The sequence below is a fragment of the Microtus oregoni genome, unplaced genomic scaffold, assembly GCF_018167655.1.
Source record: "Microtus oregoni isolate MIOR12 unplaced genomic scaffold, Mior012 000118F_ref0000498, whole genome shotgun sequence".
NCBI classification, from domain to species: domain Eukaryota; kingdom Metazoa; phylum Chordata; class Mammalia; order Rodentia; family Cricetidae; genus Microtus; species Microtus oregoni.
In genome coordinates, this window is record NW_024544747.1 from 189,229 (window position 1) to 211,326 (window position 22,098).

At 41.9% G+C, this 22,098-nt stretch overlaps 1 protein-coding gene and 1 non-coding gene across 25 annotated transcripts in view; one reads left to right on the plus strand and one right to left on the minus strand.

The window, feature by feature from the left end:
* LOC121444252 (poly(rC)-binding protein 2) overlaps nucleotides 1-21,436 on the minus strand; it is a 27,103-nt gene extending 5,667 nt beyond the window's left edge. For 2 of the 24 annotated variants that reach the window (XM_041646077.1, XM_041646062.1), the window contains exons 1-14: nucleotides 21,298-21,436; nucleotides 18,711-18,851; nucleotides 18,120-18,143; nucleotides 18,001-18,033; nucleotides 17,553-17,669; nucleotides 13,641-13,772; nucleotides 9,699-9,827; nucleotides 8,572-8,646; nucleotides 6,813-6,905; nucleotides 5,731-5,772; nucleotides 4,548-4,620; nucleotides 4,003-4,041; nucleotides 3,039-3,094; nucleotides 2,313-2,482 (exon numbers count right to left, since the gene is read on the minus strand). In XM_041646077.1, the coding sequence (XP_041502011.1) occupies nucleotides 2,313-2,482; nucleotides 3,039-3,094; nucleotides 4,003-4,041; nucleotides 4,548-4,620; nucleotides 5,731-5,772; nucleotides 6,813-6,905; nucleotides 8,572-8,646; nucleotides 9,699-9,827; nucleotides 13,641-13,772; nucleotides 17,553-17,669; nucleotides 18,001-18,033; nucleotides 18,120-18,143; nucleotides 18,711-18,779 (1,052 nt within the window). In that variant the 5' untranslated portion in view covers nucleotides 18,780-18,851; nucleotides 21,298-21,436. Of the gene's footprint in view, nucleotides 1-2,312; nucleotides 2,483-3,038; nucleotides 3,095-4,002; nucleotides 4,042-4,547; nucleotides 4,621-5,730; nucleotides 5,773-6,812; nucleotides 6,906-8,571; nucleotides 8,659-9,698; nucleotides 9,828-13,640; nucleotides 13,773-17,552; nucleotides 17,670-18,000; nucleotides 18,034-18,119; nucleotides 18,144-18,710; nucleotides 18,852-21,297 lie in introns of all 24 variants that reach the window. The other 22 variants (XM_041646076.1, XM_041646061.1, XM_041646075.1 and 19 more) reach the window with 16 other exon arrangements.
* On the plus strand, nucleotides 10,001-10,128 carry LOC121444262. The gene has a single exon (XR_005973766.1). It is a non-coding gene; the product is annotated as a small nucleolar RNA SNORA81 (small nucleolar RNA).
* Nucleotides 21,437-22,098: the final 662 nt, after the last annotated feature.

The window sequence follows — 22,098 nt, forward strand, 5'->3', positions numbered from 1 at the left end:
CTAAAAAAATTTTTTTCTGTAGTTAATATTAAAGCCTATTTACATCTTCACAGCAAATGAACCAAAATATTAAAATGGAAGGAGGCAAAAAGGTCAAAGTAGATCACTAACTTCAAAGAATGTAGCATTAAAAAAAAAAGCTAAAAGAACAAGCGTAGATGAGGTCCAGGGAAGTTCTCATTTTAACTGCATTCCTATATTTTAAACTTGAAATACTGAAGTACTATCACCCTTTGTGGTTTTTTGTTCTGTTCTTGTTTTTGTTTTGTTTTGTTTTGAGACAGGGTTTCTCTGTAGCTTTGGAGCCTATCCAGTAACTTGCTCTTTGTAGATCAGGCTGGCCTTGAACTCAGAGATCCACCAGCCTCTCCCTCTGGGGATTAAAGTTTGGGATAAACTCCACCATACCTGGAGTTTATTATTTTTTTTTTTTATTTATAGGGTCTCTATGTAGCCTTGTCTGTCCTGAGTGCTGGGATTAAAGTTTGCGCCACCACCAGCTAACCTTTGTGCTTAAAGACAAAAATAATGCACCTTCTAGTCCTACAAAGTCCTCCAGCTAAGCAGGGTCACAGGTATTTGCTGAGATAACACAAACTCCTACAAGGTCACTTCCACAGGAAACTTTCTCCTAATTCCATTCTGTTTAGCTTGTTGAGGGCCATTTAGTCATTAATTATCACAGTAATGAGCCACATAAAGACACAGAACCCCATGAAAAAAAGCTCGGAGCACAGCAGAAATGCTATGAAGCCAATAATGAAAACAAATAAAAACAGTTTCCTTGTTTTCCTTCAGACAGAGCCAAGAAGAAAAGCTTTAAAATGAAAAAAAAAAAAGGCAGCAATGTATACACCCTAGAACTGGTGATAAGGCTTTAAAAAGTTCCGACCCACTTTAACCCCAGCACTCAGGAGGAGACAGTGAGTTCAAGGCCAGCCTGGTCTAAAGAAGTTCCAAGACTTCCAGGGCTACCGGCTGAAAAAACAAAACAAAACAAAACAAAAAAAAAACAACTTCTAATCCAAATCCATAGTTTGGATAGTTTCACTCACCAGTTTAATTTAAACAATTCTACAGTTACATCAAGTAATGAAGTTTGCTTCCTTACAATGTAGCCACTAACTTATTAAAAACACACCAGTCAGAAAAGGTTAAATTTAAAGCTATAATTTGATCTCCAAGTAAGCAAGCTTACCCAAAGTAGAAGCTAACAATTTCTAGATCCCAAAAGCATTATTTTTGCCATAAAAAAACTTTCCTCCAGTGTGAACTAGAAACCAAAGTCTTTACTAACAAGAGTCTGTATAAGATTCCTGCTAATTTACTCAACATAAAAACTTGATGTGTAGTAAAACAAAGTACATCTAGACACAATTCTTTCTGTATGAAGAACTGCAGCAGCTCAAGGGGAATGGACAAGTCTTCAACTAGGAGTAAAACACTCTGGATGAGCACATGTGTAACGTGACTGTGACTCCCTTTGGACACGGACTGTTACTAACAATGTGAGTGAGCAGAGCGAAGGAAAGAAAACACCTGGTAGGATGGATGCTTATTTGACTATATACAATTGTCCTACAACTCAAAGTGTAGGAACAGTACCTACAAATAGGGAAGTAAGACCTTAAAAGTCACTTGCAGATGCATGAGAATAACTAGGAAAAAAAATATCCCTGTAGTATCTGGAGCACCCCTAAAGCTGTGCTTTTTTTTTTTTTAGATTTATTTATTTATTATATATACAGCATTCCTGCTATGTATGCTTGTATGCCAGAAGAGGGCACCAGATCTCATTACAGATGGTTGTGAGCCACCATGTGGTTGCTGGGAATTGAACTCAGGACCTCTGGAAGAGCAGTCTGTGCTCTTAACCTCTGAGCCATCTCTCCAGCCCCTAGCTGTGCTTTTTTTTAACCAAAACAAAACAAAAAAAAAAATTGAACACACTTCCCATTTGAGAAATATGTTTGCAAAGTAAATGGTAACAGGTACCTACAAGAAACTATTTAGATGTATCATTATCCCTAAAATTCAAGTTACTTTGGACTCTAAAACCATAAAAGAAATAACCTGTCTGTATGTGTCAAACAAGTAAGACACATACTGCCACCCTTCCCACTGTTCCAAAACAAGCAATCTATAAAACTCCAATCTGGCTATTTTTCTCTGCTAAAGACAGAAGCAGAGCTCTAGGAAAAGAAACGGGGTGGGAACTTTTGCAATCTCTACCCCCTCAAGTAAACCCACATATGGAAACACCCTCCCTCACTACTGTGGCATCAATAAAGCAAAGGAGAGGTCAAACTTACCTGACATTGATTAGATACTGAGCCAGGCTGATGCTGGCAGCAGACCCAGTGATGGTGACCTGCCTATCAGTAGATCCTTCCACTGGGTTTGCAATTTTGATCTGCGCCCCAGACATCTGACGGATCTCATTGATTTTGGCGCCCTGACGCCCAATTATGCAGCCAATCAACTTGAGAAACAACAACAAAAAAAAAAAGCACACCAAATTAAGAGCCGAACAGCTACACACAAGACCACATACCAATCAATTTCTACATCCTGTGCTTAAATTTGCACTCTCCGACCTTCGGGTGTATTACTAGCAAAACCTTCAAAATTAAGGTCTCATTTAATTTCTGAACCATTCATGTGATTAACTATAAATCAACGTCAACTTGAAGCTAATTTCTCAGTCCAACCATTAGTTTTTGCGTATATCCCCATAGTATTGCCTCCACTCCAAAGACAAAATAACCAGAACCATACTGATAATGAACCTAAGCATGCTATCTAGTGTTGGGCCATCAAAATTCGTGAATTCATCCTGACATCCCTCCTCCCAGAGCACAAAGTTAAATTCGGATGCACTTTTGGTCTCACCACCTTCCAGATGTTTTAAGTAAAAGGCAAGTAAGAATTTCTACAGGAGAGAAAGAAGTTCTGTGTTTGAAAACTATAACACAGTTAATTCTATCAATTCTCTCTAGCAATATTTTCCTCAGGATTCTAACATACTTTATACTTACATCATTTGGAATGGTGAGTTCATGAGAAGTAGTTTGAGCAGATGCATCCAAACCTGCTAAAAGACAGAAAAGAGCAAGAAAGTTTAATGCGCAGCATGCAGAATGAGTGATCTGCATATTAAACTAACAGAAGGAAATAAGCTGGAAACCAGCATTGGCTGTTGGGGTTCAACACTAACTCTGAAGCCCCCAAGGAGGAAAGATGGGAGAGGGGTATCAAAATAATGCTGCAAAGATTCTCCTGTACAATCAGAAGAGCTGATTTCATGCCATTTCCTGCAAAGCCCAGACTACAGGTGTAGGGAGATAACATGGGGCAGAGTGTGGTATTCTTAAACAGGAGCAAAACCTGAACACCAGAGCTTCTATACATCTACGTCTTTTCTGATTAAGATTGTTGTTGTGTCCTGGTTTTATTTCGCCCAATGCTCACTAGAATCCGTGCCAATTCCATTCCTGTTACCGGGTATCATAGACTCTTGGCACATACACTGAATTGCTTCAATTATACCTGTATCAGAGTAACAACCTCCATCTCTATCCTCCCAAGCTAGACTTAAAGATCACAAAGATTAAATGCCAATAAGTTTGAGGGGAGCTTATTTCTCCAGATTTGTTCTGTCTTTTGGTCTAATTCTTCTGGCTTTTGTTTGGTTTTCCAAAGAAAAAAAGAAAAGAAAAAAGAAATCCCATCCTAAACACCCCTACCCATCCCTAAGAACACCAGGATTGGCCACTTTGGCTGGCTAACCCTTACAGTTCTAGTCCTGCTCTCAACTACATTTTTAGAGGGTAGTTGGCCAGATCCATCAAAGGACCCTCAGGGCACCAAGCCTACCTCTGCTCTCTCAGCTCCTCTCTACCATATGCATGTAGCTGGTATGGTTTATGGGCAGTGAAACAAGACTCCCACCAGTTTATTAATATAACAGTAGAATACTACAGATTTTTTTTTAATCATTACCCCAATAGCCTTTCACCTCTGGAGAGCTGGATTCAATGCCTGTTAAGATACAAGTGAAAATGAGTTTGGTGGTCTCATTCTAACCCTATCGGACAAGTTATCCCTTATACCAAAAAAAAAAAAAAAAAAAAGCCCCAAAACAAAAGAAAAACAAAACCAAAAATGCACTATATACTTTGGAACAAATGGATTGTCTCTACCCAAGTCTTGTGAACACCTGGTTGAGAGAAAGGAGATGCTAATCAGATCAAGGGGGCCACTATGAGGATAGGTACTAAAAGTATCAGTCTACCCCTTTCCTGACAAGCATCCCCAGACCTCACCCCAAACGTTCCAGGGCTTTTTATTCTTTTATAATTAACTCACCCCAAATGAAAACCATGTTAACAAACACATTACCTCCTTTAGCCATAGTAGGTCAACTTTATACCAGCAGGTGCTAGATGATAATGAAGTTTGTTTTAAACAGTTGTCAAGCTGAGACCTTGGGACTGGCCTCTGTCTTGTACTACACCTTACAAAAATAAACACTAAGGTATCCATACCACTGAATCCGGTGTTGCCATGGGTCATGGGAAAATGAGACTGTTGCATTGCCAATTGGTGCAGCTTGGTCAACTGCAGAAAGGAAAACAGGAGAGACCAGCATTAGAAGGGTAACCTAGTCAGCACTCAAGCACATCCACATGGGAAAATGAACACAGCTCCTGCCTCCCAAAGTTGATGCTACTATTCCAATGGTAACAGGATAAGAATGGGGCTTTACAGTACAATCCAGAGGACAGGCAGAATACAGGACAGTAGGGTTAGAAATAGAAAGGATGTCAGTACACAAGAATGAACGCATTGGGGTGTGTGAAAAGGAAGCAGTAACGCTGGCCCACAACCATCCCCTATGGACTGTTTAATGAAGGTGTAGGCAGCCATTGGCAATGGCTGCCCCAGGGACAAGCACAGACAGGCTAGGTAAACAACTGTGCAGTGGTGCTAGGGAAAACACACCATGCAGGGTTCCACCAGTATTGGGAAAAGGGAAGGAGATGAGGGGGGCAGGGAGACTGCAGGGAGGAGAGAAGCTTAACAAGAAACCAAACTGGGCTTCACCTCAACAAATCCTTTCCCAACACACAAAAACCTGCCCAAGCTGGTGACAGAACACCCTTTTCCACCCTACTCCACACTCTCCTGAAGCTGCCACTAACCAAGACTCAACTTCCCAGACCTAGTACTTGGCACCTGTGAGGGTTTTTAATGATGAAAGAAGTGTGCAAAAAAAAAAGTCCTTGAATAAAAATCTAAATATCAGTACTTTTAATAAGAGGTTCTTCTCAGTAAAGTTTGAGTTGAATTACAACAATTAGTTTTCTAGTTTCCCTCAATGCCTGTTCTAATTTGTAATCTCAGAATGAGAAGTGCCTAAAGGCAAACCCGACCTCCCATTCCCCAATGGGAAGCATACTTTAATGACAGTTTAAATTGTGCCAAGATATTAATAGTGCACCATAAAACATTTCTTTTAGAATAATCTGAAACACAGCTTAATAATCTGATCATGTCTAGGGGTCACAGTCAAAGGCAAACAAGCTGATAATGTGTGATTCACTTTCTAAGCTGTAACAACACCATTGGTTCAAGACCCAACTTACTCCTGTCTACTAGGGAGAAAGGAATCAAACAATTTTGGATAGAGAGGGAGTTTTTCAAACAAGAAGTGAAATCAAAACTTACATCTGGCTGTGGAATGGCATACTGTCCTTGAATGGTATAGGCCTAAAAAAGGAGGAAAACAATTCCTATTAAAAACCAATCACGGACAGCCACCCGGTGGGGGCGGGGGGAGAGCAAGTTTTCAACTAGCCAGGAAGCCAGAGTTGAACTAGACAAAGGGAGGCATATTGAGACAGTAAAGGGAATCTCACAAATAGTCAGACCTGAGCTGGGCTTCTATGAACCCTAAATACAGCAACTTTATTCCACAGATCCTCTTAAAAGGGTCTACAAGTTCTCTTCGATTAAGGTAAAATACACAATTCAGCTTTTTACCTAAAATGTGGAAAATAAAAGCAATGGCTCAACTGACCAATCCCCCTACCCCATATATTCAATTCAAGACAGTAATCAATGATTTATATCTACACAAACCTGCACCATATATATTCAACATTGCCTAAGACCCTAAATTGACAAGAAGCTAGCTAGGTCTCTAATGCCAGGGACCTGACACAGAAGCACTGGGGAGGGGAAGGATCAATTTGCTAAGTCCTGTCTTTCCTGCCCCCCTCCCCTACCCCTGCATAAAGGCACTTGCAGCTCCCACTATGCCCTCCTCCCCACACCATATCTTCCCAAAAAGGGAGCTGGGTCTTTAGGGAAATTGGGTGGGGGGGGGGGGGTGACAAGGAAAGGAAAAAAGAAGGAATGGAAGGGAGTGGCTGGTTACTTAATAGAATGTGAACTTTCTCACATCAGTTACAGTGGCGAGTACCCCCAAAAGTACATCCAGGTGGGGGTGGGAAGGTGAAAATGGGATGGGAGGAGTGGGAGAGGGAAAGAGGGATTGAACAACAGCAACCAAAAAAAAAAAAAAAAAGAAAAAGAAAAAAATTAAAAAGAAAAAAAAAGGTTGGCGTTACCATCTGGTGGGCTACGCGGCCTGTGTGAAATGAGGTGGGGAGGTCAGTCCAGGTCCCCGTGGACAGATGGTGTCCACAGCACAAAAATCACCAGCGCCACTGGCCCCCCGTGTGTTGGCAGTCTCGGCTGAGGCGGAAGGATTGAGTGAGCCTTGGAGACTGAACATCCCCTCTCACCTCTAGAGGTGGTCCCTCCAGGTCAGGGTTGAGGCACATGGACGGGGTGGTGTGGGGAAAGCTCGCACTGTCGCTGCCTGTGCTGTACCTGTCCTGTGGATAAATAGAGGATTTCAGTCTCCAGGGCTGTCAATCCGGCACCTTGTCACCAGCATGAAATTCACACCAAAAAAAAAAAAAGTTGTTTTTTTTTTTCTTTTTTCCTTAAAAAGGAGCTCACAACACAGATTTGAAACGAGCTGTAATGAGTGAATAAAAAAAAGTTACCTAGTGGCAGATGATACTGCACAATTGGGTTATTTTCAGTAAGAGTGGGGGGTGAGGTAACAGAGCTGATGCTGGTCTTGGTCACTGTAGGATTGAGTTAAACCCCTACAGAACCCACTTTGCCACAAAAGACAGAGGTCCATATGTGGACATTGTATGAACTGGTCCATTTATAAAAAGGCCCATGGGAATGACCCATAACAGGGCAAGTCATGGAAGAAGCTGCAAGCTTTAAGAGGGCAGTTAACTGAATAAAGGGAGGTAGGTATGGAGAGGAAGAAAAAAGGTACAAAGGTAAAGGAGTGACAGGGAGGAAGAGAAGAAGGATGGATTGGTGACCCAGCATTGGATAACCTAGAGTTCCATGGTTAACTCCTGGGGCTAACCCTCCTGGCTACTGCTTATCCTCCCAACTACTTGTATTGGCAGGCCTTTGACAAACCTGCTGAAACAAAGCTAATGCTTAAACAAAGTCCTAACACATCTCACAATAACACTTATGAAAACTCTCAGCAAGACATAAACTTGTTCACTTTTATTACTCAGTAAAATGTGAGACGATCTCCAAGTTGATACTTTCCTCTCTCAAATGCCTTTCAGACTAAATACAAATATAACTAGCTAAATACAGATGTTTTTTAAATAGGACAGTCCAAAGTGGGAAGGGCACTTTAAGCAACATACCTTCACCTACCAAAATGACTGCGACTATTTCAACCTAAATCACAGAATTCTAAAAACCTACTTCAGAGTTAACACTAACAATCAGAATACACTAGCACCATGACATTTATCAATACTCTTCTCACACAATCCTAACTTTAGCATAAACCATGTGTCAAAAGATAAATAAATGGTTTAGATTGGTGAGGAATAGAGGCGCCAAGCCCAACATGCTCTCCCCATCCTATCCTTGAATGCTCCTCTTATTCCAGCTGATTTAAATTATACCACGGGGTTTCAAACCAGTGGTTATGAGTTTAAGAGTCTGGGGGTGAAAGGGTAGAGTAGGGGAGATGAGGTGAAGGGGAGGGAAAGTTTGTAGGACACTCAAGCTCAAGAGCCTACCACCCCATGCCCCCATGCCATTTGAGACTACCACCCTTCTTTGCTATCATTACTCATCTCTAACATCCCACACACACAAAAGCATGAATGGGATGGTGATATAGGGAAAGTAATGACACTGAAAGAAATTTAACTTTAACCCAAACCACCACCAAAATTAATTACTCTTCTGAGTGTCTACAAAACTTCCACATAAATAAGGTCTTGGCATTCAAAATTTTCTATAGTACCAAAAAAAAATATAAATAAAATAAAAAAATAAATAAATAAAGAGAGAGAGAGAGAGAAAGAAAGAAAGAAAAAAAGCAAATCAAACTATGGCCAAATGTTTTCAGCAAGCATGCAAAGTAGCTTGGTGTGCTGCTGGCAAAGCAGATATCTAACACTCTCTGTTCATTCTGCCCACCAATAAGAGTTCTCTTACCTGACCACCTGCAAAGATGACTGGAGAACTCGAGGGCTTGGGCCGGTACGGGATGGTCACGCCCTTCGGGGGGGACTGGGAGAGAGTCAGAGGGGAAAAAAACAAAAAAGAGATAAGGTTTCAAAGCTGCTTCAGCTGTGTGGCGATAGCACACACAGGTCAGTTAAATAAAAATGACTTCCATCCCCTCAATTACCAAGCTGTACATGATTAGATATTGTAATCTCAAATATCTGATATTTATTATTTGTCTTTAAAGCAACAAGAAGCTTCATGGCTCACTAATTTTCACCAAATATGTCCTGAAATAGTTTTAGTCATTATTTCTACACTTGGTTGTTTTCTGGATTTTTTTTTTCGAGACAGGGTTTCTCTGTAGCTTTGGAGCCTGTCCTGGAACTAGCTGTTGAAGACCAGGCTGGCCTCGAACTCACAAGGATCTGCCTGCCTCTGCCTCCCAAGTGTTGGGATTAAAGGCATGCACCATAACCCCCAGGCTGATTTCCATACTTGTAAATAAATTTAATCCATACACACACAAAAATGTAGATATACTTCAACTGATAATTTAGGATCTCATATTTTTGTATAAGTAATAAAATCTAAGTTGGATATGAAATTTCCAAATGTTATATATATGGTTCAAAAAGACACAAGCAACATCTTTTTCCTTTCAGATTCAACTTCATGTAACTCAAAAAGATTTAATTTCCTTTAATTTCTATTTTTTTTTTTGCAACAGAATAACAGGACTTCATAATTCACTCAGAAACACTACCATTTGATATTTTTTTCTAACTATTGACTATATCCTGTTTCAAAAAATAAAAGAACTATATCAATGTCAAGCAATTCAAAAGGTCAGTTTCAGAAATCCAAAATCCTTGTAGTCTCTTACCCTACCCACAATACTAAAATTATTCTGAGCCACAAGACTACTTAGCAGATCCTATTTTTGCTCACAAACTAAGATAAGTCAAAACTGGCAAAAGGAAAATATAAACAAGAGAACATCTTTCCCCACCCCCACTGATAGCCTACCAGCTCCACCTAATTCTAGTCTTACTAAATATAGATCAGTTCCTGTCCCCAGAATCACCACCTCCAGCATGAGCCTGAGGGCTTACCTCCAACATGACCACGCAGATCTGTTTGACACACTCAATGATGGATTGCGGAATGCCAGCAATAGTGATTGCCCGCTCAGTTGAGTTGGGGAGCATATCCCCTGCCACCTGGACCTGAGCCCCTGTACTCTTTAAGGTAAAAGGAAATTAAAAATCAGAGAAAAACTATGTTTTCCAATTCAATTTCCCCAATGGCAACTTTAGAATGTGATATTCAATAGACACTCATTACCCCCTTATTACCCCCCCTTTCTCTTTTCCCATTCTTCCTTTATCTGACACAACTGCTTACAAAAAGTTAAACATAAATAAATAAACTCTGATGCTAGCAGAGCACACATAAGAAAAGTAACTGCACTGGATACCAAAGACGGGTGGACCTCTTTCTTAATGTCCAGTGTCCTTTGTCTTAAGATTTGGTGCAATAAGTCTTCAGTAATGACAGTTTTCAACATGTCGTTTGCATAAAATTTACATCAGATAATTCTACATACCATATATATACATTATGATTCATAAGAGCAGCCAAATAAGTTATAAAATAGCAACAAAAACTTTTATGGTTGGGGGTAAGCACAACATGAGCGACCTGTCTTAATGAGTCACAGCATAAGTTGAGAACCACTGATTTAAACAAGTTTTCTTAAAATGGAAAATTCAATTGACATAACTTTTTTAACCTACATTAGAAAAAAAATTAATTAGCTCTGAAAGATAAGAATAAAACTGCATAATGGTCTACATTTAACCTGCACAAGGAAGTCTCTTCTAAACAATCTTCTCTTACCCAATAACGACAGCTTTGCGTGCCAAACAAACTCCTCACAATTATCACCTACCTTTCATACTCTTATTTGAGCAAATATTTTCATCAATCCTATTCTATGTCAGATATCATTCCAAGTATTTAAAATTTATCATCAAAACAAAATCTCAAACTAGTTATTCACACCTATAATCTCTGAAGCTAAAACAGATGGACCATCTGACACGTTTATGGCCAACTTTGGATATAGTAAGACACTATCACAAAACCACTTCTCCTGACCCACAAAAACACATGGTCCCTGTGCAAAAAACTACTAACCGTCCTGTACAAAGACTTCAAAAAATTCCAACTAGTTTCCCTTCAAAACCATTTAGTAACATTTCATTTAGACATAAAAAATATTAATGAAGAATTGATAAAGAAGCCAGGTGGAGACTGGCTTAGAGGTTGAAGAGCACTGGCTGCTCTTCCAAAGGAACCAGGTTCAAGTACCAGCACCACCACATGGCCACTCACAACTGTATGGAACTCCATTTTAGGGGCTCTGGCTCTCTCACAGACATAACTGTAGGGAAAATACTAATAATATCAATGCACATAAAATAAAAAATAAGAGATTAAAAAAAAGCCAGAAAGCGATGGTATCCACCTCTAATCCCAGTACTTAAGAAGTAGAGTTAAGATATACCTCTGTGAGTTCAAGACCAGCCTGGTCTACAGAGTGAGTTCCAGGACAGCTAGAACTATATAGTGAGACCTAGCCTTAAAAACTGTTTTTAAGGGACTTGGAAAAATGACCGAATGGTTAAGAGCATCTGTTGCTCTTGCTGAGAACCTGGGTTTAGTTCCCATCACCCACATGTCCCTCACAACCGTCTGTGACTCCATTTCATGAGATCCAACTCTTCTGCATTCTGCTGACAAGTGGTGACTATGTGGTGTGCATACATACATAAATAAAGTTTTAAAATTATTTTAGGACTAGAGAGACAGCTCTGTTGTTTACAGCTTCCTAATAATAATTCCTACAGATGGGGGCTGGAGAGATGGCTCAGAGGTTAAGAGCATTGCCTGCTCTACCAAAGGTCCTGAGTTCAATTCCCAGCAACCACATGGTGGCTCACAACCATCTGTAATGGGGTCTGGTGCCCTCTTCTGGCCAGCAGGCATACACACAGACAGAATATTGTATACATAATAAATATTTAAAAAAAAAAATAATTCCTACAGATAATCTGAATTCAGTTCCTAGCACCTACGTAATTCTGCTCACAATCATCTGAAACTCCAGTCCGGGGGAATCCAGAACCTTCTTCTGGATTCCAGGGCACCTGCACTTTCATGCAAATATTCACACAGGGTACATCTTCAACCCAGGCTGGATGGCTCTTGACTTTAATCCCAATACTCAGGAAGCAGAAGCAGGAGGGTCTAAATTTGAGATCAGCCTTGTTCTACAGAGTTCCAGGAACCTTGCCTTGAAAAAATTCAAAATATGAAATCTACCAGAAAAAAAAAAATTTAGTGGTTCAGTAGGTAAAGACAACGGCAACTAAATCTACCAACTTGTATTGGAGCAGTGAATACACATGGTAGGATAGAAAAACTGGCTGTCATGCACATGTCCTCTGACCAGTATGCACACATAGGTGCTTATGTATGCACTAAACACAAATAATGGGGGGGGGGCGCAAAGGAAGATGGCCCAGTCTATAAAATGCTTGTAAGCACAAAACCAAGAACACATAAAAGATAGACAGGAGAATCCCTGATGACTTAATTGAACAGCCAGGCCAGAAAAATCTGTCTTGTGGAGTAAAAAAGGAAGGGGGAGAGGAAGCATGAAATGGGACATGGTAACACCAACTTTTAATCCCAGCTCTGGGGAGACCGAGGCAGATGGATGGATCTCCTTGAAATCAAGGTCAGCCTGGTCTACAGGGCAAGTTCCAATAGAGCCAAGGCTATAGAGAAACCATGTCTCAAAAAAACTGACCTCCCCCGACCCAAGATAAAATAAAGGTAACTATATGCGAAGTTACTCTCTCATATTCTGACTCATTACTGAACTAGGCAAGGCTGTATCTAGTCCTAGGTACTTGGGAGGCTGAGGGAAAAATACTAGTAAATTTAGAAGTCCCAGGCTAGTAACATAGCAACGATCTCACCTTTAAAAAATAAAAGGGGCTAGGGAATAGTGCACTGAGATGTAGCTCAATGGGGGAGTATCCACCTTGCATTTGTGAGCCACCATGTCATTGCTGGGTATTGAACACAGGACCTCTGCAGAGCCGTTAGTGCTCTTAACCTCTGAGCCATCTCTCCATCTCCACCTTGCAATTGTGCGGCCCTGGGTACCTACCTTGGATAGCACAAAAACTGAAATATATGAATTGTGTTTTTATTAATTAATTTATTATGTATATAGTGTTCTGCCTGCATGTATGTATACAGGCCAGAAGAGGGCCTCAGATCTCATTATAGATGGTTGTGAGCCACCATGTGGTTGCTAGGAATTGAACTCAGGACCCAAGGAAGAGCTGCCAGTGCTCTTAACCACTGAGCCATCTCTCCAGCTCCTGAATTGTGTTTTCAGGAAAATTGTAACACTTTAATTCTAGTATCATCACACTACAGTCTTCAAGGACTGCTAATCATGGTCAGTTATCAGGTTAAACATAGGGCCACAGACACGTTAGGCAACTACTGTACTACCAGAACCAAATTTCAACACCTTTTTTAATCCTATGTTTTTTTAAAAACTGAGATCTCACCTGGCTGGCCTGGAACTCATTATGTAGATAGACCATGCTGACTTCAACCTGACCCTTCTGCCTCTTACTCCCAAGTGCTGGCATACACCACCATACTTGGCTCCATCTTGTATTTTTTTAGATAGGGTCTCCTAAATGTCAATGAGCTGGCCTTGAACTTTACAGCAAAGGCAAGACCTGAACTTGGAGTCTCCTATGCAGCTGAGATTACAGACCTGAACTATCACAAAGGCCATCTTAAATCTTCACATCACACGCTAAACTTTTCTAGCCATAACACAATCTAGTATGGGTATAAGGATGCACCATTCAGGAGGCAGAGGCTCTCCCAGAGTTCTCTGTCTAAATAGAAAAAAAAAAAATGAAGCTAACAGACATTTGGGGAAGGGGGGAACCAACCTCTCTTATTTCCTTGATCTTGCAACCACCTTTTCCAATGAGAGAGCCACACTGACTAGCAGGGACCACGAGCCGTAAGGTAACTGGGGGTCTGCTGGCAGCTGTGCTATTGGTCATAGAGCTGCTTATGTCCTGTAAAAAAAAGAAAATTACTCAGAACACCAAAAAGATAAGTGTGTATTTTATATATATATATATATATATATATATATATATATATATACACACACACACACACACACACACATATATATATATATATATATGAAAGTGCATAAAACAATTACTCCTGGACTTCTAAGGAACATACATGTATAACTATACCAAACTAAGTGAACATTATAATTTCTGAGCCCAATGTGGTAGTATGGCCTATTATCCAGGACTCTGAAAAGGTAAGATCCAGTAGGAACAGACCATGTTCCCCTATCCTTCCAAATCAAACAGAACTTGCTCATTGTTAAAGTGCTTACCCTGGAATGGATCACTTGCCACAACACATACAAACACGAAAAAATAACTGCAAAAGGGGCTGGGGAGATGGTTCAGTGGTTAAGAGCATTGCCTGCTCTTCCAAAGGTCCTGAGGTCAATTCCCAGCAACCATATGGTGGCTCACAACCATCTGTAATGAGTTCTGGTGCCCTCTTCTGGCCCGCAGACATACACACAGACAGAATATTGTACGCATAATTAATTAATTAATTAATTAAAAAAATAACTGCAAAAGAAACCATAATTTTATTTTTCTTCACTACAAGGGTACAGAAAAAAGCAACACTTCTAACAAACAAAGCTGGCCTTCCTTCCATTTGGATTACAAATGTAATTTGTCAAGCATGCACAATCCAAAGTTTCTAATCCTAGTAGCCAATATTTTTGTTTTTTTTTAATTTTTTTTTTTTTTCAAGATAGGGTTTCTGTGTAGCTTTAGAGCTGTCCTGGAACTAGCTCTGTAAACCAGACTGGCCGCGAACTCAAGAGATCTACCTGCCTCTGCCTCCCAAGTGCTGGGATTAAAAGTGTGTGCCGCCGCCGCCACCACCACCACCACCACCACCACCACCACCAGGCCGTAGTACCCAATATTCAAATTAAAAAAAAAAAAAGTAGGGTTAAGGGAGATGGCTCAGTAGTAAAGAAAGCTTTCTGTACAATCAAATAAGGAAGAACCCAGATCAGTTCAGATCCCCAGCACCCACAAATGTTGGGTATGGCTGTGATGCCTGCAATCCTACCACTAGGTGTGGAACAGAAGTATACAAGAAACTGAAAGGCTGGCAGTGAGAGATAGTATCTCAAAGCTGTAAGGCAGAACACAATAGAAAACACCTGCTATCCTTCCTCGGGTACCGCAGTGTGGACATTCACACATGCATATACACATACACAAAGAGTAATTTAAGCTAGAGGGGAAAATTGTCAAAATTAAACCAAAGATATGAATATATGAAGCAATGCAACCACAATCAAACTGAATGTCCTCTTACAAAATCAATACCAGATAGCTAAAATGATTTAAGTTTGTATTTTTGGCTTTTGTAGCGCTAGGACTTTCATATGCTTACCAATCACTCTACCAAGAGCTATACCCAATCTCAGATTTCAACTTCCCAGTTTTATTTGTTGAAAATACAAAGACAATGAAACCAGGAATTATATCTAAAATGCTCTGAAGTAGAGCTCTGGGGTTGGCAACAGATCAATTCTAAGAGTCCATGCTTTCCCAGGAATTGTGGCACATGCCTTTAATTACAGTACCAGGAGGCAAAAGGCAGATACCTGAGTTTGAGGCTACCCTGGTCTACAGAGCTTGCTTTGAAGCCAGCCTGACCAGGACAGTCAAGACTACACAGAGAAACCCTGTCTCAAAAACCAAAAAAAAAAAAAAAAAAAATCAAAAAGAGCCTGAGCATATGCATGACGCCTTTGGTTCTATTCCAGCAAACAGAGCAAACCACAACAAAACCTGTATTGATCAAACGCTTTCCTAGACACCGTAAGATTTTGTATTGTTATGGCTGTTGACTTACGTGAGTCCAGGTGTAGGTCAGAGAATAAATGTGAAAGTGAGCTCTCTCCTTCCACAATGTGAGTCCCAGGGACTAATCCAACCATTGTCAGGTGTTGGGCAAGTGCCTTCACCTGTTGAGCTTCCTCAAAGACCCCCCCCAAAATTTTTAATTAATTTATTCATTTGTCAAAAGTTTTCAAGCCAGGTGGTGGCAGCGCACACCTTTAATCCCAGCATTCGGAAGGCAGAGGCAGGCGGATCTCTGTGAGTTCAAGGCCAGCCTGGTTACTAGTTCCAGGACACAGGCTCCAAAGCTACAGAGAAACTCTGTCTTGAAAAATAAAAACAAAAAAATTTCAAGACAGGGTTTCTCTGTGTAGCCCTGGCTATCCTCAAACTCAAGAGATCTGCCTGCTTCTGTCTCCTGTGTTGGTGATGGTGTTTCAAAACTCCTCAAGACAGGGTCTCACTATGTAGTCCAGTTGGCCTAGAACTTACTATGTACACGAGGCTGTTTAGCTTTCTGAAGAAATCAGTGGTTAGGACACTCTCCAGAGGGTGGAAAGCTCAAGGTCACTGGCTGTTCTTCCAGGTCTTGTGTTCTACTCCCAGCAACCACAGGGTGACTCAAAACCATCTACAACAGGATCTGCTGCCCTCTTCTGGCATGCAAGTACACATACAGAACACTCATACAAAAATTATGAATAAATAAAACCAAAAAAAAAAAAAAAAAACTTCAAAAAAAGACACTTCTCCACCTAATCTACATGTACTAGTAAGGTGTATAAATTGCTTTTATACAATTCTATGAAGCCAAGAACTTTTTTCTTCTTCTGATACAAGGTTTCAACTCTGTAGCTCAAAGTAGCCTCAAACTTAGATCTGCCCCATTGCCTTCCCAGTACTGGGAAGATTAAAGGTATGTACCACCACTCCAAGCTAAGAGACTATTACTCAGAGATCTGCCTCCCACTAACTCCCAGGTGTTGGAATCAAAGGTGAGTGTCACCACTGCCTGGCAATAGCATGTATTTGAGCTGCAAATTCTGGAGTAACAGGATCCTGCAGTTTAAAATATAACATTTCTGACCAGGGCAAGGATAAGATTTCAGGGAACACTAAGCATCAACCAAACAGCACTCTTCTATCTATTTTGCTTTCAGAAACCTAGGGCTTTACCTCTAACTTTTAATTATCAGTATCTGCCTGTATATAGAGTTCAAAATGCAAAATGTACGGTTTCAGCAGGACCCTAAAAAAAACTACATTAAGTTCATTCAACTGTAAAACCATCAAGGAAGCAATGGCACGCCTTCAAAACAATTAGTGAGGAAATGTTTCAATGACAAAGTTGGAAAGGGTAGTGTACATTTTATGAGATCCCAATAGTCAGGAAGGTGACACAGAACTGCTGAAGGGTATCTTGAACTACTAGTAGTGCCAGACTTCCACAATTATCTCAATAAATAAAAAGACCAAAAGAAAGCCATACCAAAAGGGGAGGAAGGCTGGAGAGATGGCTCAGCAGTTAAGAGCATTGGCTGATCTTCCAGAGGACCCTGGTTCAATTCGCAGCACCCATGACAGCTCACACCTGTCCCTAACTCCAACTACAGGGCTTCTGACACCTGCCCCCCACAGACATAAATTTGGGCAAAACACTAATAAACGTAAAATAAAAATAAATTATACACTTAAAACAAAAAAAGACAGTGGCTGAAGGTACAGCTCAAGTACTTAACAGGCTTACTTAACCTCAGTTTTGTTTTAGGTAGGACTGGTAGGTAATGGGAAGGAGAGGCAATCCTAAAACACTCTCTCTCTCTCTCTCTCTCTCTCTCTCTCTCTCTCTCACACACACACACACACACACACACACACACACACACAACAAACCTCTTCCAGTTTATCAATGATCATAGCAAAGGCTTTGAAGATGGCATTAGTCGGTCCGGCCAAAGTGATAATTCTCTCAGGACAATTCCCTTCTGAGATGTTGATACGTGCACCACTCTGGATAAGAAAAAGAAACAAGTAGTTTTAATAGATAAAAAGAGCTGAAATTGTAGAGGATAGCCCGTCCTAGATAACACACACAGGCAAGGGCAACAAGCTGCCTAAATAAAGCAAGCGTTTCAAATACTGCTCCACTTGTCCTCAAACATACTGCAGCTCATGTTTTTTGGGACTCGGCACAAATTCATTTCCTATCTACTGTACTGTTTGTCATTACATCAACCAGAAAATGCTTCCCCCCTTTGAGCGCTACCCCTGTAATGTATCATACATAACCTTTTCAGGTCAGGGATTCAGTCTAGCGAATCCCACTGTTCTTATAACTTACCTCCTCGCGCATCTTCTTAACAGATTCTCCTTTCTGAAAAAGGAAAAGTCAAGCATGAGCTCCAACTATTTCAGCTCAGACTGACTAAATAGCAATTAGTGTTAAAGTGAAACTCTTACCTTTCCGATGATACTGCCAACTTCCTGCAATAAAGAAAACATTGGCAACAGGAAATTCAGAGTTCATCATTTTCATCATTATGAAAATTCTAAATGTTCAGCTAACCAAATGCTAATTATACTAATTACCAAATCAAAGAAATAGATTTTAAGAATCATGGGGGGAAGCACTTACTCATTTCCTTGCACAAAATTTTATAGTGAAGCTACCAAAGAATTGAGAATCAGAATGAATACCACACCTTTGTGTAATATGCAAAATGAGGCGTGGGGATATAACTCCACAATAGTGTTGGCCCTCAATCTCCAAAAATCAAAACAAATTTTTTTTTCTGAAACTGTAAGATACAACAACATACATCAGAATGTTTTACCAGCCAGCTAGGACTGTTTTTTGGCTCTGCTTGTCTTTCTTGCTCATTGAGGCTTCCTAGTAAAAGCTGTCCATCTTTTCACCACACTCCATTAGAGAAGAGTGGCACAGCCAGATGTCCCACGGTGCTAATCTGATGAGCTCCCACATGCTTGTCTGCTTTTCCTGGCCCCTCCCGTACCAGCTACTATGACCCAATTTTCCAAACTGGTGCATACCTTTCCATGCATAAGTAGCCTGATAGTAAGAGTGACATTTAATCCACCTTCAATCACACCGGTGTCCATGTCTAGTAGTTACAGGGAGCTGGACTTTTGAGTGGTCAAGTCTTTGGTCACGGGTGGGAGTGAATGCCAAAACTGTAAGAATGACCAAAATAAGAAGGGGGGGAATAAATAAAGAGTAATTATTTTCCAGTTATTTTCACTTCACCCTTTAAACTGTTACCTAATGGACTCTTTTCCTTAAATGTTAGCCTATCAGACTTGTAAACACACTCAGCACAACAGCATAACACTTACAGATCAGGTTTTGTTTCCAGTTTGCTCATTAATGATAGGGTTTCCACTGATGACTGGGACGAGAAAGATTCATTCCTTCCACTGGCAATGGTTACGGGGGAACTGCTCAAGTGCACGAAGTTGTACTTCAGCTGAGTACATTTTGAAAAGAATTCAAAAGCAGCTGGACAAGGTTTACTACAGTGAGGGCAAACTCAGCTTGCTGGCTACTGGCATCAACTGGAGTAAACATAGAGTATACACATAACGGTCTCTAACTCTCAGATGGTGATGGATACCCAATGATTTTAAAATGATTTAGTTCAGAACTGTGGGTGGTACATTACTGATCTCAACACTGTAGGGTTATGACAAGATTGCTGTAAGTTCAAGGCCACCTTGGGCAATGTATTGAGAGCCAAGTCAGCTGCCAAGACTACACATTGGGACAGTCACAAAGTAACAAAAATAATTTAATCCAGGAGTCTCACTGAAAAAAAGTGAGATATATCCAATATACATTCCACAACTGATGGGGCTCCACAATCCTCCTCTGAATGACTCTGTACATCTCAGTTCTCTCTTCTCCCATTCTTTCTTTCTAATCAATCTGAGGATTTTCCTTATTCTTGAATGTTAACTTTGACTACCACACACTTCTAAAATCTTTTAACTCAAATACAACAATAAAAACGAAACTGTCAGTGGTAAAGTTTGACTTCACATTGCTTTAAAGCCTCAGTAGGTGACAGATTCCCAGGATGCAGCATGTACTCATCTTCTCAAACAACTCTGCTTGTAGAGACAGGACAATTGGGATTTTGATGTTTTTGCCTTTAATAACCAAACACTGATATTTCGAAAGGACAGTGAAATTTCAAAAGCATGTCAAGTATCCATCCCTTCAAATCAGTATCAGTGACTTCTCTTAACTCTGTCCCTTCCAAACACCATCTTCAAATCAGTATCAGTGACATCTCTTAACTCTGTCCCTTCAAACACATCTTCCACTGTGCTGTGTATTTGAGATCCCCACATCCTTGAGTTGTTTTTGAGACAGAGTCTATGTAGCTCAGGACAGAATGGAACAGGCTAGTAACACCAGGCTGGCTTCCAAACTTGAAGACCAATCTGCCTCTGCACCCCAAATCCAAGCCTTAAACATTTTAAAGCACTTAAAAAGGTGGCTGCTACACCACTCTGTATATGGTAAAGGTCTTCTGATTACTTCAGGATAAGTAATTATATAAATGCATTCCAAAGCACAGCAGGCCCCTACTTCCAGAAAAGTTACTTGCTGTCAAAGACCTCAAGTCAACATCTCATGGAAAAACAATGCTTATTGATTAGGTCTGTAAGACTCATTTTTCTCCCCCCAAATACAAGGTATAAACCTGACAGCTTTAATTCTGTATGCCTACTCAAATGATTAATCATTTTAAAAATACAGTAATACAAGTTCAAAGAGATAAGAACACCAAAAATTTATCTCCAAAACCATGTAAGTAAAACACGAAGATGTGTTTTTTTTTTTAAACTCCAAGCCCTCTAATCTGAGAAACCTGTCTCTTCCTCTCCTGAGTAGGTCAACCTAAGTGTACCCCATCCCGGGAATCCAGCTGTTAATCCCGCAGTCAATACCCCTCTATAAATAGCTCGGTCTGGTTTATAGCGGCAGGCATTTTATAATTTCAAAATTCGTTACCCGAGAGAACGTCAGAGTAACTCGGTAACTGGGAGTCCGCCTACCCTTTAACTCGGCAGCCCCCCTCTCCCCTCCCCCCGGCCCCGGTCATCCAAGCATTTTCCACTTAAGAAAAAATAAGCTCCCCCCTTCCCTTGACTAGAGGGGGGAGGAAATAAACGGTTCGGTCAGGGGGGGGCGCTGCGACCCAGGGGGAGGGGCCGGGCAAGTAGCGCCTCCTCGTGAGGCTGCGCCAGCGCCTGACCCCCGCGGGGAGCCGCGCTCACCCGCCCGGCCAGCGAGCCGGCCATCGCCTCCCCCACCCCCCTCAACCAACAAATCCACCGCCGCCCCCCCTGCCGCGCGCGCCCTCCCTGACTCCTGCGCAGCCGCCACCGGGAAGAGGCGGGGGGAGGGGGGAGCAGGCTTTGCGCGAGGCCTACTAGGCCGCGCCAGAGCCAGGGCCTCGCGTGAATGGACGGCTAGGAAGAGAGTAGTGGACGCTCATGCGGGACTACGAGAGGCCGAGGCTCCAGACTACGAACGGAGTCCTCCAAGAAAGATGACACGAGTGGAAACAGAAGCTACTGCAGGGGGCGGAGGAGAAATTTTTAAGCTTACCTGGAGGCGCGAGTCGACTGAGGGGAAAAGGGGAGCGGGCGGGAAGGGGAAGGGCGGGAGGCCGGGGGCGGAACAATAGGGGCGGGCGGGAAGGCGAGGGGGGCCCCGCTGGCGGGCGGAGGAGGGGGGTGGAGGAGGAGGAAGGGGAAAGAGACCCCGGGGCGGGTGGAGGGCGGCGGAGGGCGGGCGGGCGGGCGGAGGGCGGGCGGGCGGGCGGGCGGGAGAGGGCGCAGGCTGCGGCTGCTCCGGCTGCTGCCTCTGCTGGTCTGGGAGGGGGACGGGGCGGAGCGGGCCGCTTTCAACCCCGCGCACCCTTCGACCCCGGAAGCGCTAACCGCCCCGGGGGCCGGCGAGTCGACTGCGTCGTCCACACTTTCCCCACGCGATGCGGACGACCTTCGCGGAGCCTAGAGCGGCTCCTTGGACGGCGTCGGCACCAGCGAGACAACGGCCGGTAACTAGCGGCGAGGTCCAGGATAGAGCGGCAGCAGAGACGTGCGGAGAAAACTAGTGGCCTCTAGCGGGCGAGCCGGAAAGCTCAGGCCTAAGTGAGAATTGAGGTGGCCATCGCCATGGCTCAAGAAGAGAGGAAAGGAAAGGATAATCTAATCTAGTTGTTTAAAAAAAAAGAGAGAATAGCCAGGCTGAAAGTATCACACAAAATGCTTACTCTAAAAACAGTAATCCCGTTTAGTAAGAAATAAAAGCATCACTATTCTGCCCAGAACACTGGGTCAGGAAATAAAAATGATAATGAAGAATTGAACTTAAGAAAAATGTTCTTGCCACTTTTCGAGACAC